Below are 17703 nucleotides of genomic sequence, written 5' to 3'. Positions count from 1 at the left end.
GTGCTAATCTCCATTGAGCCATGGCCTGGAATGTAGCCTTGAGGTTTCTATTCCTGCCTGGGGTACCAGCCAAATCCATGCATGGGACATAGGTGAGCCACAACTTTCTTCAGCCGTGTTCATTGGTGATATCCTGGAAGCTATGGGTGGTTTCTTCAGGTTAGAGACTGGAACAATAGATTTGTTTCCTCCTTATTCTCTCCTGTGACTGTGTGTGTATCTATCTTTCCCTTTCTACAAGGCGTAGGCTCACAACATCCAGTCTGACCGGTTCCACCTGAGTCTTCCATGTTTGAGACATTTTATGAAAAGGGCAGATAGCACAGGCCTAAATGTGAGTGGTGCCATCACCAGGGAAGGCAGCAAATGAAGGTCTCTATACCTCCTTTACCTGTGATACCGTATCTCTCCATCTGTTTAGTTAGCAGGCCTATGGAAATTCTAGTTTTTGTTTGAGCTATTCTTCCCATAAGCAGAATGTAGGTCAAAGCGAAAAAACAAAACAACAAAAACAAAAACATAACAACAACAACAACCCCCCCCCCCACAAGCCAAACCATTTTGACCCTTGAAGCATGCACCTATCTTACTGTTCACCACTTGGGTTGTTAGAACCTGATGATGCGCAGAGCAACACAGAGGCTGATAATGACATCAGTCTTTCTACAATCACTGACTTGAAGCCCCTGGGATAGTCAGAGCTGTGAGAGTTTGTTCTACCAGTTATCTGGAGGCAGAGGATCCTCATCATTCTTCTCTCGCATCCCAACTCTACACCAGGATTTTCCCTTGGTAATATTTAGAGTTTCCTGCCAGGTTTTTTATTGAGACGTCCAGTTATATGTTCTCCACTGCTCCCAGAAGATAATCATCCTTCCAAGTACTATATGGGAGGTCCCAACTGGCAAAGAATTCATGAGGCTTGGCAGGATAAGCCCATGGGAGCAGGATACAGAGCACCCTGCTGTGGATGGAACTGCTTGGGTGGGGAACTGCTGTATGTCGTCCACTCATGATCATTGATTCTTTCCAGAACTAGCAAAACTGGTGTGGGATGATGCCACATGAGAGGCAAGCATAATTTGAGGTGTCAATGAGTTGTCCATATCCAAATAAGAAAAGTAGACATTTATCAATTGCACTTTCAGCATTTAACAGTCTAAATTGAAAAGGTATAGATCTACTCTGCCCACCTCCAGCAATTAATAGTCTAAAAATAAGCCTTAGGGACTCTGAAGGTCCTAATCTAGTACTGGGCTTGAACAACATGAGAGCAGTCCAGCTGGTCCTTTAACAATGCACCCAGTTTCCAATTCTTGATCATAATTGGGGCAACCTGGGACACATTTTTTTTCTCTCTCTCTTTCTCTCTCTCTCTCTCTCTCTCTCTCTCTCTTTCTTTCTTTCTTGTTGTTTAAGGGACTCTATTGCTTTCATAAAGTCAATTTTTTCCACTTCTTCTGTGCTAGGGTGTTCAAGTCCTTCTGTTGTAAGATCATTGGGTTCTGGTGTTTTCATGTTGTTTTACAGATTGTTGGGTGAATTCTTGCCTTGGCACCTGCCCAATGGATCTATCTAATGGATCTTCTAAAACAGGATCAGATTTCCCTGCTGGCCAGGGGCCCTGCTTACAAAATGCCCCCGCTCCATTTCCTGGGTGCCACAGCGGGTCAAGAACACTCTCACCACACAGGAGAGTCTTCAGGGACAGGACCAGGCTCCCCGTTCTCCAGGGACCTCGCCAACAAAAGGCCTACCACTCTGCAGGCCAGCTACCAAAAAACCTACTTGATTTAGTTGTAGTGGGACGATCTGCTCTCAGTGTGGGCTTCACTGTTTCAAGCTTGGACCATCAAGAAATATAAGATCGTGTCTCTGTGCCACGTTTCCGCCACGTCTGTGCAGCGTATGGAATTCACCTTTTCTTCGGGACCCTGCACTTGACCCATCACGGTGCCTTTGCTTGTGTTCTTCACCCAGCCAACCACTCCTATTTTCTTAGCTTCTCCTTCTGTGTACATTCTGAAGCAAACACCTTTTTTCAGTGGGGCAGATCACATCCTGCTGCTTTGGTGATCTCTTTCTTTCTTTCTTTCTTTCTTTCTTTCTTTCTTTCCTTTGGTTTTTTGAGACAGGGTTTCTCTGTAGCTTTGGAGCCTGCCCTGGAACTAGCACTTGTAGACCGGGCTGGCCTCGAACTCACAGAGATCTGCCTGCCTCTGCCTCCCGAGTGCTGGGATTAAATATGTGTGCTATCACTGCCAGGCTCCACATTTACTTTTTTAGGCCACACTGTGTAGATTCACGAATCATAGACTATTAGATGACAAGAACAACAAACATGTATATACTCCTGCAATATGTCAGATGCTGTTCTAAACCAGTTTAAAAATGCTTGTCACAACCATATGTAGTGAGTGATTTTGTTATTGTCCTTTTACAAACAGGAAAATAGCAGTGCAGAGATGTTAAATACAGTGTGCAATGACAAACAGATAGTGAATAGTGAATTCAGGGTTTATCCAAACAGGTTGGCTGCATGTCAATACTGATTTAAGCTGGCTCTATTAAAGGCCCCCCCCCCCATAACATAAAATTCTTTTAAATAATAAAACTGTCTTGATATCTGGAAAGCAATATTCTTGTTTGTTTGTTTGTTTAGATTTATTGATTTTGTTTTATGTGTTTTGCTTACACATATGTCTGTTCACCATGAGTATATCTTAAGGGGCAGAAGAGGGCACTGCCTTGTAACTGGAGTTACGAATGGTTGTGAACTACCATGTGGAAGCTGGAAACTAAACCCGAATCCTCTGTAAGAGTAACAAGTGCTCTCAACCACTGAGCCATTTCTCTAGCCCCTGGAAAGTGGTCTTAGAGCAGAGGTTATTCAGGAAATATTTCCTACAATGCTAAGTCAGTATGTCATAATTGATTCTAGCAAATGCCAACTATGCATTGAGGTATTTTTTCACTTGCATGAGTTTCCACACATGCATGCCCATGTACAAGCTTCTCTGGTTGCTCTTTTAAAATTATGACATTTATTTATTTATTTGTGTGTGTGTGTGTGTGTGTGTGTGTGTGCATGTGTGCACATGAATTTGCTGTCATGCCATGCTATGTGTGGAAATCAAAGGATAACACAGGAAATAACTTCTCTTCTTCCACCATGTAGGTCTTGAGGGTGGAAAAGATTGTTACACTTAGGGGGCTGGGGTGGGGGAAAGATGGGGGAGCAGAAGAAGCAAAGGGAGTGGGAACTGGGTTAGGTATGCAAAATGAGAAAAGATTATTTTTAGAAAATAAATTTAATAATAATAACAAAAATAAATTTTTTAAAAAAAGGAAGGAAGGAAGAAAAGAAGCCATAAATTGGGGTTGGTTGAAAGAAATTGAGTCTCAAAAGCATTTGGGGAAGGTTTAATATGATCAGAACACATTGCAAAAAGTTCTCAAAGAAATAATAAACATACTTTATATTATTTTATTTGTGTTTAGCACCTGTTACACGCAGTGCCTGTGGATGTCATAAAAGGGATTCGGATCCACTAAGGATGGACTGGCAAGTGGTTGTGAGCCACCATGTGGGTGCTAACAAATGTTAATAAAAATTGTTCTTTTTTCACTAAAAGATTGCTGGGCTTGGTGGCAAGTGTTTTTACATACTAAACCATCTTGCAATCCCTCTTTACTTTACTTGATGGAATTCTTCAAGGATATAGGATTGAGACTATGTGATAGTTACTCAAATCTGTGAGACCAACTTTCCATTTTCATCAGAGTAGTTCTCTTGTTTACCACTTCACCATGCCCATCATCATCATGCCCAAGGTCTCCTTGGGAAGCTGTGCATTGCTCCATATTTCTCATTTCACAAGGAGAGAAATTTGAAGTCCGGAAAGGAAAAGCGGCTTAGCAATGTCACAAAGCACTCGCTAACAGAACTCCTCCCCTCTCCTCTCCTCCCCTCCCCTCCCCTCCCCTCCCTTCTCCTCTCCTCTCCTCTCCTCTCCTCTCCTCTCCTCTCCTCTCCTCTCTTCTCCTCTCCTCTCCTTCCCTTCAACCACCTTTTCCTTTTCCCTCCCCTTCCCCCTCTCTCCTCACTGGTGGCAGTATCTTTCTGGATCCCAGCCACAAGATCTCAATTATGCCTGAATCTTGTTTCTATGCCTTTAATGCCACGACTCCTGATTGCTTCTTTTGTCGTCCTACATATATTGCTTCTTACTCATACACTTTTCAAAAAGATTTATTTGTTTATTTACAGTTTTTGTAATTTGCTTTGCCTGCACCCATGTCTGTGCACTACATGCATGCCCAGTGCCCAAGGAAGAGGTGAGACTCCATGCGGGTGCTGGGAATCAAACTGGGGTTTTTTAAAAGAACACATGCTCCTAACCACTGAGCCAACTCTCCAGCCCCTTAACCATACACTTAAACTTTATACTGTTACCAAGTTTAGCAAAATTTCTGTCACAGCTTTCTGAAAAATCCTGCATTTTTACTCCTGTGGAATATGCAATTGGGAGACTGTCTACTCTCAGCTCTGTTAAATATTTGTCCCCAGTCTGCTGTCTATATTTTTGCCCCTAGAAAAGGGGAACAAATTATCTCCAGCCCTTCCATACAATGAATTTCCCCCTAATAGATGTGAATCCTATTAAGTTGTTATTAAGACGCTGTTACATGATGAGCTTAAGCGATTTCATGTAACTGTCTGGTCCAAGGATTTAGAAAAAGTGAGATGTCACTGAGACAATGGGGATGTTCTATCGGGAAGTCACCAAGGCCAGCTGGCCTGGGTCTGAAAAAGCATGAGATAAAACTGGACTCGCTGAACATAGCAGACAATGAGGACTACTAAGAACTCAAGAACAATTGCAGTGGGTCTCTGATCCTACTGCACGTACTGGCTTTGTGGGAGCCTAGGCAGTTTGGGTGCTCAACTTACTAGACCTGGAAGGAGGAGGGTGGTCCTTGGACTTCCCACAGGTCAGGGAACCCTGATTGTTCTTTGAGCTGATGAGGGAGGGGGACTTGACTGGGGGAGGGGGAGGGAAATGGGAGGCGGTGTTGGGGAGGAGGCAGAAATCTTTAATCAATAATTTAAAAAAAAAAGAAAGAAAAAGTGAGATGTTAACCTACAATGTGCCCAGTAAGAGATGACTATTGTAACTCAATAAGAGTCTTTTCTCCTGGGACTCACAGGATCTGGAGACCATTTGGGACCTGGGCTGAGCGGCTGAGAGCTTCTGCCACTATGCTCTTCTTGGCCCCAGAGTGTTTAGGAAAATATGTCTGGGCCGCTGACACAGAAAAGCAGGTGGTGTGGCCAGACTGCTGCGCCACAAGCCGTTTTCAAACATCTCTTTCTGTGACCCGATGCCCAGACATCTCCCCACCCTGTGCCCTACTTTCCAAATGTCCTCAGTAGTTTTTCTTCCCCCATCCTTCTCCCCCACCCCATTCTACCTGCTGGGTAGGGCATAATGGGGAACAATGACTCCAGAGAGTAACCCCCCAAAATAGAAACAAACAAACAAACCCAGAATTTGAGACACAACCAAATTGTTTAATTTTTGTTCTAGTTTTTGTTTTGCTTTGTTTGAGACAGAGTAGTGCTATGCAGCCCAACCTGGTTTTGAAAAATTGTCTAATTCTCAACTACTGTTCCCTTTGCCAAGTCCCCACACAGCTAAATCCTATGTCAAGTTTCCCCTCAGTCCACATTCTTCTCTCTTTTATCACCACAAGAAAATGATAACAACATTCAGTTCAGTGCACACATAGTTTATATTTTTCTACTTGGCAATAACCATAGCTATTTTGAATATTGAATCTTTTCAAAGAAATTGTAAACTTCTTAAGGGACACTTCTCTGGCTCATCTGGAGGTCAGCCAGGCACACGGTAAAGACCTATTCACTTGGATTAAACACACAATTCATGCAATTGGAAGGGAATGGATGGGGAGGTCTTGTGAGCCAGGAAAGAACCCACACTTACTTAGTAGGTGCCAAACTGTATGTTAGATGCTGAACATGCATTGTCTCGCTTAACCTCCACATCAGTGATGATGTTATTTTAGGTATTAGAAAACTAATAAATTATCTAAGATATTGGAAAATTTGTCCAGGAACCATATGGTAAAGCATCTGGTTCTAATGCTGCTTGATTATAAAGCCCATAGTAAAAAAAAATGGATACAGCTGAATGTCCATCAGTAGGACATTGATTAAATAAATTATGATATACCCATTTAATAGAATATGATATTGCTGCAGCAAAGAATGAGGGTTTGCTTTATGGACTTAATGGTACACTTTCAAGTTTGAAGGCAAGTTAGAAGATAATGTGGACTATGGTCCATCATTTGCACTTTGAAAGTAGGCTATATGCTCAAATGCTAGTAGAGACACAGAATTCTGCAAGGACACCCTAGGAAGCACTGGCAGCCTCGGGGAGAGAAACAGGGTAGCAGGGAGACAGGAGGGAAAGACTTTCCACTTTTGTACCTTTTGAATTTTATCACCGTCTGTTTTCACAAAGTAGCCAGTGATTGAGACGTGTGTAGCAACTCATTCATTTCACTCACTGCTCAACCTCTTTGCACACTAACCTCCATTACAAATGGGTTGATTATTCTCTCTCTCTCTCCCTCCCTCACTCCCTCCCTCCCTCCCTCCCCCCCCTCTCTCTCTCTGTGTGTGTGTGTGTGTTTCCATACTTCCACCATCTCTTGGTTGGGGGCAGATTGGGGACAGACCTCAGGACCGTTGTTACGCTAGGCCATTGACCTATAACTTTAGGCCTTCATTCAGTTCAGACATTTGAATAACAGAAAATCAAGATGTTTACTTGCAGTGTATTTAAAATTCTTATTTTAACGAAGGGCTTGTGGATTGCGTTTTGTTACCAGCTCTGAAAGAAAATGGAGGCACATGCATATAATTCCAGCATTTAAAGTCTGAGGCAGGAGAATCATCATGAGTTTGAAGATAGCCTGGGCTACAGAGTAAGGCCCTGTCTTAAAACAAAATAACAATAAAGCAAAAGCCATTTCCTTAGACAACTAAGTGGCCTTAGAGAGGGCTTCCTCAGTGGCCACTGAAATGCAAGCTCAAAACTACTACTGCAGTCCTTTCTTGTGAAGGCCACAATCCTGTGGCCTCTGTTCTCCTGGCGCTATCCTGTTTAAAATATAAGGAAACTGGCCCACTCAAAAGCTGATTACAAAGGAGCAAGGCTCCTTCTAAACTTAATGTCCCCTTGCCCGGACCTTCTGACCTTAAATATCCCTTTCCTTCTTCCTTACTACCTGCAAGAGTATGAGGAGGCTCCTTGAGGTACCCTCGGGAGGAAGTGACGCTCTAATTCCACCCACCATCTAACACCCCATCCCTAGCAATTCCTACTGAAAAACTCAGCCCTTGACAGAGTGAGGTTTGTGAGCTCCTGCCAAGTGCTGTAAATATTTCCGCATGCCTTTGTTTTCCTTGAATGTATAGGACCTGGGAACTGCCCCCCCCCGGAGGTCTCCTAGAGCTGAGGAACAACAACAACAACAAAAAAAAAAACCACAATGAGTCCAGTCCTTAGCTTTTGGATGTCAGATCAAACTGCAGAAGAATATGGAGGAAAGATGGGGCAGAACTGGGGTGGAGAGTGAGAGGAAAGGAGGAGATATTTAGAGAAACATTTAGACAAAAGCACAATAACTCCATTTCCAGGACCTAGACAGGGATCATAACAACAATGACCACGATTGACAAAGACCTTTTACAAACATACAGTCACATCCCACCCTGACAGAAATCGCAAATTAAATACTACTTTCTGAGGGTAGCATTGAGGCCTTTGTACGTGGGGACTGCTGAATCCTAGAAAGGTTATCTAGTTTGTTCAGGACTAAAAGATGAAGACATGACAGTTTCTCTGACACTTTTTTGGCTCAAGAATTATGATTTTTTGCACATAGACTCTGGGTAGGGTGACATGCGTAGTGAGAAAATGGTGCCCTGCATCACAAGACTGTCCATCCTTTGTTTACTGAGTCCTCGCTTCCTTAGTCATAAGGATACCCAGAAGATGCAAGCATGAGAAAACTCCACAGTAGCGTCCTGCGGTAGCTGCTCCCACAGCTGTACTATGTGTTAAGTCACGGTAAAAAAAAAACAAACAAACCAGGATTTCTGGACTTAGACTTTTGATATAAAAACCCTGGCTTTTGCCACATGAACTTGAAAATGATATCTCCGTGCCTTGATTTATCTACAAATTGGAGGGAGTGGTGGCATCTACATGATCAAACTGTTGAGAATTAAATGCATTGGTCTATTCAAGTGTTCAAGATGGCACTTTACATAGAAATAATTGCTGTTAAATAAACATTGCTTATTATCACTGCTATGTTACTACCCTTATTAGCGTGCTCAGCATAAGTACGGAGCTAAAAGACAAAGAAATCCAATGGTGAAATGCAGCAAAGGCGGGCAACTACATAGGCTCTGTGCTTCATATTTTCCCCTGGTAGTAGAGGAAGGCTAGTAAGACATCATCTCCTATTTTCTACCCAGTTCTTTCATACTCGAAGGAAGGACATGGGCCATCAACAGAAGAATTCTTTTGCTTGTGTGTTCAGTAACTCGAAGAAGTGGCTGAACCCGTGACCTCCATCATATAGACACCTTGTCAAAAGGAACTTGGCTAATTGGCCCAGATGGACATCATCCACCTAGCTGTACACACATACACACAGGTCTGAGCACACGGGCGCATGTGCATACCATTGCAGTGGAGGTAAAATGGTAGGTGGGCAGATCCACAGGATACGCTAGGCAGCAGTCTTTCTGGGGACTGCTTATTTAGCAACCTCTCCTTTCCCTGTTTCTCTTCAGCCTCGTAGGAACAGGTAGGCAACTAACTCAGGAACTACCCTCTCCTCTTTCTGCCCTTCCTAAAGTGACTTTGTTCTTTTATTCTTGAGGGTTTGAGTATTTGTTTTCTCCATTCTATAATCTCTCTAAAATCATCTATATTTTGCTGACAAAAAGAGAGATGGTGGGAGTTTAATATAATATGAACCAGAACCCTGAAGCTAAATGCAATCTGGAGTTCTGGAGTCCTAGAAGATGGAGAACAATGATGTTGAGGATTTAAAGCAAAAAGTGGAGAGATTCCATGAATTTTATTAAGACTCAATTACATTACCTCCTGGGCTAGGCGCCTAGGGTTGTGAAAAGAGAAGGCATGGAAATGACCAAAAGTGTTTCATAGCGGCTATTCTACTACAAAATTCCAGAGGTGATGGTTTCTGTACCCCTGAGCACTCTGTAGAATGTCACCCTTCACTCAGAGTGGAAAAGAAGAGAGGGGAGAAAAGAAGAAGGAAAGAGGGCTCTCTGTAGGGTCTGTATTGGTGGTCTTGAGACCCCCCCAGGTGCGGTTGAGCTTGTGTAACACCTTAAACTCCAACTGCTTTTCTAACTAAGCCATGGAGAACAAGAGAAGAGAGAAAACAATATGGGGGAGGGAGGAAGAAACATATCTTAATGTGATAAAAGTACATGATGAAAAGTGAGGGGAGCTGAGCCACTGTGGTTGGGGCAGCTAATCTCACACTTCTCTCCCTTATCAATCCCAGAACAAAGTGGAGAATAGAGGAGTACATGACTGCTAAGATGAAGAGGCTGCATGCTTTCAAGGCAACCCAAATGGTACAAGGTCTCCACCCACACGTGGATGCTAAGTGATTTCAAATAAGCAGCTAATGTACCCACTTTCACAGCAGGTGGCTACATGTCCCTTAGGTCTTTTATCATCCCTGAAGCCAGAGATGTCTGGAATGGCCAAAACTCCCTTCTCCGCAATATCTGAATACTAGGTGGCATGCAGAAAAAGGGCAAATGCGAATTCAGAGTGGAACCTGAAATATATGTCTCATAGTTTCACAATTGGGGAGTAGCGAATGGGTCTTAGCCAAGAAGTATGAGCCATGAGACGGCTGACCATACTCCCCACCTTTACCTAGCATGTTTTCTAGGCTGGATACTTTGCATCTCTTTCACAATGAGTTCAACCCTTAGAAAGATGGGGAAAGACTTCTTTCAGATAGAACGTTTACAAATGCCTGCCTGAGGGTATACATGTACACACACATTCATGTTTTAAGAACAAGGCCTGGATGCCACATATGGTTATGCATGCTTGTAATCTGAGTACTCAGGAGGTAGAGACAGGAGGATTACTGCAAGTTTGTGGGCAGCCTTCTCTGTGTAGTGAGATCTTGTCTCAAAAGACAATCGATCAAACAAGCAAGCAAGCAAACAAACAAAACAAGTCATTTTCTCTAGGGTTTATACATCCAATCCCAAGTGAGAGTTCCTTTCAAGACAAAAGAACCCATTCCACCATGCACACAATCGAAAACAAACAAACAAACAAACAAATCCATCAAGCAATTCTTTCCTTTTAATAGACAACAAAACAAAGCAAACTCCAAAGATGTTGATCGAAGGAGCAGGGCACCCTCCTGAGAAACTGGTCTTCTCAAAAGGTTGAGGTAGCATCCCTTACATACTTCTGCAAATGTTGGTAATCTGGCTGCTTGCTTATTCTTCACAGAAACATTGCCAAATGCCAAGAGAATAAAAATTTTGTGAAAAAGGAAGAACACTCCATGCCTGCTGCCTCATTAGGCACACTCTCAGCCAAACCCAGAGCAAAGCTACCGGTAACCAGGAATGACATGAATGCAATCACAGCCTTCTCTATGATCGTAAGCAGCAGCCACTCTCTGCTAGGGGAGCCCTAAGCCAGCTACAAAGACGCCCTGTCTGAAGCCCCCTAATGGAAAGCTCTGTATCACATTCAGAAATCTTGTTTTCCACTTCTAGCCTGAAGTAACAGCAAACCAAGGTCACACTGACCAAGCATTTCTGAGAAATGAGCTGTAGGAAATTAAATTTTAAGAAAGGGATCTGGGGCTGGAGAGTGAGCCCAGTGGCTGAGAGCGCTTCTGCTTGTTGCAAAGACCCAGGTTCTATTACCAGCACCCACATAAGGCCAAATACCCCTTTGGGCATCAGGGCATCAGGCACACATATGATGCTTAGACATGCATGCAGGCAAAACACTCATACACATAAAATAATAAAAATAAATCTATTTTTTAAAAGAGAGGGGTCCAAGCTGAGGCCTGGGGGAGTGCTTTCAGCACAATGCCTTTGAGGAACAGAGTCAATTACTTGGAAAGAGCATCATACAGATCTACCCTGCTAACAGCAGGCCAAGTTGAGAGAATTCTTTTGGAAACTCAGTTCTCTGCTGAGCAGGACATTTTAGGAAAAATATATGTAGGCTCCAAGTAGCTTTTGCACACTGAACAAAAAAGAAGTGGGTCTTTTTAATGGTACACGGGTAGTCCAATAGTCCTTAAAAACAAACAAGATAGGAGAATGATGTCTGTGTGGTTTTCTTGGCTTTCCTAATATACTCCCAACCCTACCTAACGGATCTTTCAGGAAGCTTAACGAAGTTCTGTCTGCCTGAATGTGTCAAAACATATGCTAGGTGAATAGTAAAGCATAAGCCATCCCATAATTCTAGAAGGATATAATTTGGGGTTACAAAGTTCACATAGCTGACTTTTCTCGTTTTATACATAGATAACTCAATTACCGAGCAGGCTGGGAACACAGATTGTGTAACTCCTAGTTATTGCCACTGCTATCATTGGGAACCCCAGCTTTGAGGGGGTTCAGATTTGGCTTGAGGTATTGCTTTTTTTAGACTTAGAATAAGTTTCGCTCCCCAACACCACTAGGAGGAGGAGAGGAGAGGAGAGGAGAGGAGAAGAGTAGGAGAAGGAGAAGTTGTTTACAATGATCACTTGAGGCCACTGGACAGTGAACCAAGGCTCTGGATTCGCTCAGCTAGCAGCTCCAACGAGCATTTTCTTGTTCGGTTTTCCAGTGTCCTAGCCTCTCATCTTCATTCTTCACAGCATGAATCAAAGTCACAAATTGGGAACTACGTTGTTTGGGGAGGAGGCAGAGGAAGGATTTGAAAGACGTCTAGCCAATGGACCTGTGGCCTAAAGCACCATGGTCATTGCTGAGCCAACAGGATCTCGTTCTTCTGGACAGTAGGCACAAATCTTCACGCAAAATCAGAAGATTGACAGATTTATTTAAAAGATACCTTAATCTCAAAGTTAACTACTTCCCAGGAAACCCAGTGAGACACTGAAGGAAGGAGTTAGAAACCCTACAATGAGGAGAATGACAGCCTGCTCGGCCTCAGTCCCCACTCGTTTGGGGGATTCGGAACCACTGTCCTATCTGGTGCATTTTCTGGGTAGGAGAAATCCCTAGTTTCCATAGTAGACTAATCTTTCTTATGCCTAGAAAGTTCTGTCTCCGTCAGGGTAGACCACCAACCCAAACCAACTTGTACCAGTAGTGAACCTTCCTTACTATTGCCACCTTCTTTAGTAGTGAGAGCCCTGGCCCTTGCCTCTCACAGAAATTTTCAAGGACTATGCTTATAAACTCTCCAATAAAAGTGTTTCTCATCATGCATATCTTTGTGGTAGACTGGAAGTCAAGGTTGAAAGGGCAAGGTCTGGGCTACTCTGAAGCACTTTAAAACAGACTTCAGTTTGACTTCAGTGAGCAACTCTGGATAATTCTGCCTTATCTGTTGAACTTAAACCCCAACCTTGTCTCTACTTAGGATTTCAAGAGTGAGTTGGGACTAGGAACCAATAATCTCTTTTCTTTCTCATCATAAAACTCAGCTATTGTCACAAGAAACCATGTTTGCTCTATATATTCCACCCCAAATGTCTGGCTACTTCCTGGCCTATCTGATGCATTTTCTGGGCAGGAGAAAGCCCTAGTTTCCATTACTTCTACAAAAGCCCATGCTCCTGTCTCTCTTGATCTTTTTCCCTTTTTACCCCTAAACCAATCTTGGTTATTTGTAATGCTCCCAGGAACCCTTTCCCCCTCTTTTTAAAAATTACTTTATAAATATTATCAATCAAAATTCCCACTTCCTCCCCTCCTCCCACTTTCCTCCCACTCTCCCTCACACCCTCACCCTCACCCCTTCCAGTCCTAAGAGAGGGCAAGGCACCCTACCCTGTAGGAAGTCCAAGGCCCTCCCCGCTACATCCAGGCTTAGGAAGGTTTGCATCCAAAAAAAAAGGATCCCAAAAAGTTAATACATGTAGTAGAGACAGATCCCAGTGCCATAAAAACACCAGTGATAGCTTGTGCTGGAGAGGATGTGGAGTAAGGGGAACACTCATCCATTGCTGGTGGGAATGCAAACTTGTGCAACCACTTTGGAAATCAATGTGGCAGTTTCTCAGAAAATTGGGAGTCAACCTACTTCAGGATCCAGCAATACCACTCTTGGTAATATACCCACAAGGTGCTCAACCATACTACAAAAGCATTTGTTCAATTATGTTCATTATTTTTAATAGCCAGAACTTGGAACCAACCTAGATGCCCCTCAATGGAAGAATGGATAAAGAAGGTGTGGCACATATACACATTAGAGTATTACTCAGTGGTAAAAAAACAATGACATCTTGAATTTTGCATGCAAATGGTTGGAAGTAGAAAACAATATCCTGAGTGAGATAACCCAGACCCAAAAATATGAATATGGTATGTACTCACTCATTAGTAGATTCCAGGAACCCTTTATCTGCCAGAATCCCAGGCCTAGGTCCTAGGGAGAGCTGGCTTCCCTTAAATGAGCTGAAGCAATACACAAAATATATAGCTGGAGGCACACCAGAACCTCAAAACCACAGAATCCACAAAGATTGTATATTACCTGCTCTAGGACAACCTAAATTCCATTTTCTTTCTACCGATTCATTGGCCTGTGCCCAGAGAACCCGTGTTTGGAATTTTCTATCAGACATCAAAATTACCTTTTTCTGGGACTTTCAGCACTGCAGAACCTTGGACCCATTAAGCCATTCAACACAGCTTCATGGCGAAGTCAGTGTCAGGCCTAAGCAAAAACAGTTTGGACTGCAGAATACCTCCAATTGTAGAACCGGACAATGCACCAATTTCCTTAAGTGCCCCCCCCCAATTGGTTATTGGGCAAATAATTGCTGATAAAGATAGTAGCAAAATATTAAGCTTTCCCTATTTATTTGAAACACCAGGGCTGTGAGTGACATAGGTGGCCAGGGAATTTTGAAAGACTGAAGAAAGTGTATAAAGGCAAAGACAATTGGAATCTCAAGGTTTAAACAGTGGCTTGGGACAGACATGGTGGCACTTGCCTATAATCCTAGCACTTGTAAAATACAGAATGTAGTAGGGTGTTACTGACTTCCAAAATAAAAACCGAGGCTTTCCTGAGAGGCCCAGTATCAAAAAGAACCTCAGTGAAATCACAATATATGACAGCAAGGACCCACGCCAAAGTATTCTCAGACCCTTGGGATATACCAAATTCCTTTCTGTCTCTTCCTGACCTATACTCTCTATAGTTTAAACCAATAACTCCAGCTCCTCAGAGGACCTAGTCTGTGTTAGCATACACGCTAGCCACACCTCTGGGAAGACCACAGAACCACCACCCCCTCCAGCTGCACTGTGAGGTATTGACCGGAAAGTCCCTAGCAGCCCTCCCCCTGAGTCTCCTATGATCACCTACTTTGAAGTCTGTTCCGCAGCAGAGAACCTCTTCCTGGTAAAATAGTGGGTTTTCCAAGTTTTATTGCGTATTCCTAAGGCCCCAGCTCTAGGTCACATCACATAAATGCAGGGGCTTAACTTCAGCTCAGCCTCCACTGCTTCCCTTTAAGTTTCGCCTAAACTTTGCCACTGACCCTGAAGGCCACTAGCCTGCCTTCAACCACAAGGCAACTCTCAGCAGGTGCCCCCCCCCCCCAGTAACCTAGGCAACAGCCTGTGGGCCTAACTTGGCTGCTTTCCCAAGAGCCCCTGATCTGCATCAACGCAGGACAAAGGTGGTCCCAGGGAGTGTAGACACAGCCTTCCAAGCAGGAGTTGTTCCATGGAATCCGGGGACCCCTCCACTCCGCTATGGAATTGCCTAGGCTGTTGTCAGACTGCCATTTATAGTCGCTGAGCACACTCGAGATCTCCTCAAGTGGGGCGTGTACACTGCAGCTGTGCCAATGGGTCACAAGGTCTGAGGCACAAGAGTCCCAAAGCCCCTTCTGCCAGACAGTCTAGCAAAGCTGCAAACAATACATGGCCTCAACTGAAGGCTGAGGCGTGGCTAAAAGCAACCCTCAAGTGGGCATCCCGGAATTCAAGGTTTCTATTTCACTTGATAATCCTCAAGTCCCCTCTTTTTGAGGTTGGCAAGAGAGGACCCTCGCAGCTCCAGGAGAACACTGTGTTTTCGACTTTTTTTTTTCCAAGTAAGGAACTTGAGGAGGTGGTGAGGGCACTTCTGGCTGTCCTGACAGCCCAAAGAGAGGGACGGATTTTCATGAAAGGGTATGGCAAGCCCCCAGCCAGCTCCAGAAACACTCTCATCACAATGGCCGAGGGGCTTCTGCAGAGCGAATGAGTCTGTTTCCCTAGATTGCTGAAGGGTCCTGCTAAGGAGTCTGCACACACAGGGTCCCATACCCAAGTGCCTGGAAAGCGAGGGCTCTGTCTCCAACCCTGCCCAATCTTAGGGATGACCAAGTCATTCCCAAGCCAAAACTGGAGTGGCGGGGCCAAAAATCATTCTAACTTTGGAAGGAAAGAGGCCCCCATCGGATAACAGAGGTGCTGGGGCACCAGAGACCGCGCAGCTGAGGTGTGGAGAGAGTCTCAAGACCCATTCTTCCTGCCGCCTCCCTGCCTCTTTTGGGGCTCGACTTCCAGTGAACAGCGAGCCGCTTGCTGCCTGGGAACAGCAGGCGACCGCCTGGCCTGGCTGGGCCATACCCACAGCAGGCAGAGACGCGCGCACACGCCCCCCCTCCTCCTCGCACTCCTCCCTTTCTCTTCTGCAGACACACACGCCTACCATGTGTTTGACTCTGAGCGAAGAGTCATCAGGATTCCTGAAGTGGTTTTCACAGAAAACCCGCTCTGGTCCCCGGAAGGAACAGGGGCTGCTGCAGAGACCCGCTGTTCCGTGCTTCTCTTGGAATCCTTCAATCTTCTTACTCTCTAGTGTCTACACGACTTCGCTCCCCACCTCCGCCCCCAAATCCTGCAAATATTTTCCCCAGCACACATGGGCAAAGTACTTTAAACAATCTAAAAGGTGAGTCTGGATTTGTCCCAGGGCAAAAAGTTCATTACTTTGCCTGTAACCAATGAATGCCCCAGCTCTCACCCTTGGTACTGCTTGAACCCTCCACTGCCCAGGCTGCCCAGAGCCCTGCAATTCATGCCCTAGCAGGACATGGGTAAGGAGTAAGAAAGGCGCTTTGAAAGGGCGCCTTAGACCAAGAGGTATGGGGGTGACGATGGGGGCAGACATCCTTTCCCACAATGCCAGGTGGGGCACGTGGGACCACTCACCTGCTTGGAACTCCACTTGGCGATTTTTCTCTTTTTCCTCTTCTAGTAGCATGGAGTAGAGGATCCCAACAGAGTTATGGATGCCGAAGATGGAGCCGTTGCACCAGGTGGCTGCAAACACCACTATCCAGCCGAAGCCACCTTCGGGAGGCTGGAAGCCACGCGCAGTGCCTCGGGTCTCCACTGTGGGCGTGGGCTCCGGTTCTTGCACGGGCTCAGCCTCAAACCCCAGCTCAGGCAGGGGTGCAGGATCGGGTAGGGGCTGAGGCTCAGGCTCGGGCTCCGGCTCGGGCACCGGACTACACACCGGCTCCTGATATTCCTGGTTTGCCTCCTGACAGGGCCCCTCAGCTTCCTCGCTCGCCGGGCTTGGCAGCGCCATCGCGGCCAGGGGACTGACTGTGGCTTGCTGGAGCCGGAGAAGCTGTTGTCTGTCTGGTACTTGTTTCTGCCGCTACTGCTGCTGCTGCCGCTCCGAGCACTGCTGCCGCCGCTGCCTCAGCCCCTACCTCCTCCTCCTCCCAGCGCCTAAGCTGGCCAGCCCGTCCCGCGACAGACGGTCCCTCGAGCCCTCTCCTTCTCCTCCCCCGTCCAACCCCCCTCCTCCTCTCCCCACGTCATCTCTTTCTCCTCCCCCTCCTCCTCCCTCCCACCTCTTCCTCAACAGGCAGCCGCTACAACCTCGCTCTTCTCCCGGCCCTTCCTCCTCTTCTTACTCGCCTACCTACTCTAGGCGCTGCTGCCACCCCCAAACTCCTCTTTCAAATTACTGAATCCTATTCTTGTTTAGATGCTTAGAAGAAGAGTTAAATTAGCAAAAAGAGCAGAAACAACCTTGCCCTCTTCTCCCCGCAGGTCCCAGAACCCACATTGATCAAGCTCCAGCCTCAAAAGAAAGACCCTGTCTGTTCTTCGAGTTCACGTCCTCCTTGCTTACAAGCAACCTGCAACTAGACTGGTCCTGGGAACCCCAAGACAAGAGCTAGTTAGTGACAGACCCCACCCTGTCCTCGGGAGTCCTTGTGTTCCCACTTGGACTCGAGACGGGTGACCTAGAGGGTACAGCCTGGACTTAGGACAGAGGGTGCACATAATCTTCTCAAGCCTGGAACTCAGACACTCCACTGACCTGCGCACCCCTCAGAGTCGGGCCCCCTACCCCCGCG

The 17703-nt window shown here is 45.4% G+C and overlaps 1 protein-coding gene across 1 annotated transcript in view; it reads right to left on the bottom strand.

The window, feature by feature from the left end:
* The window catches only part of LOC121442895 (monocarboxylate transporter 8), a 152645-nt gene extending 135527 nt beyond the window's left edge, over window positions 1–17118 (bottom strand). The window contains exon 1 of the mRNA XM_041644537.1: window positions 16538–17118. Within this exon, the coding sequence (XP_041500471.1) occupies window positions 16538–16919 (382 nt within the window). The 5' untranslated portion in view covers window positions 16920–17118. The remainder of the gene's footprint in view (window positions 1–16537) is intronic.
* Between the last annotated feature and the right edge of the window lie 585 nt (window positions 17119–17703).

The sequence above is a fragment of the Microtus oregoni genome, unplaced genomic scaffold, assembly GCF_018167655.1.
Source record: "Microtus oregoni isolate MIOR12 unplaced genomic scaffold, Mior012 000097F_ref0000449, whole genome shotgun sequence".
NCBI classification, from domain to species: Eukaryota; Metazoa; Chordata; class Mammalia; order Rodentia; family Cricetidae; genus Microtus; species Microtus oregoni.
This window is presented reverse-complemented; position numbering and strand designations above follow the sequence as displayed.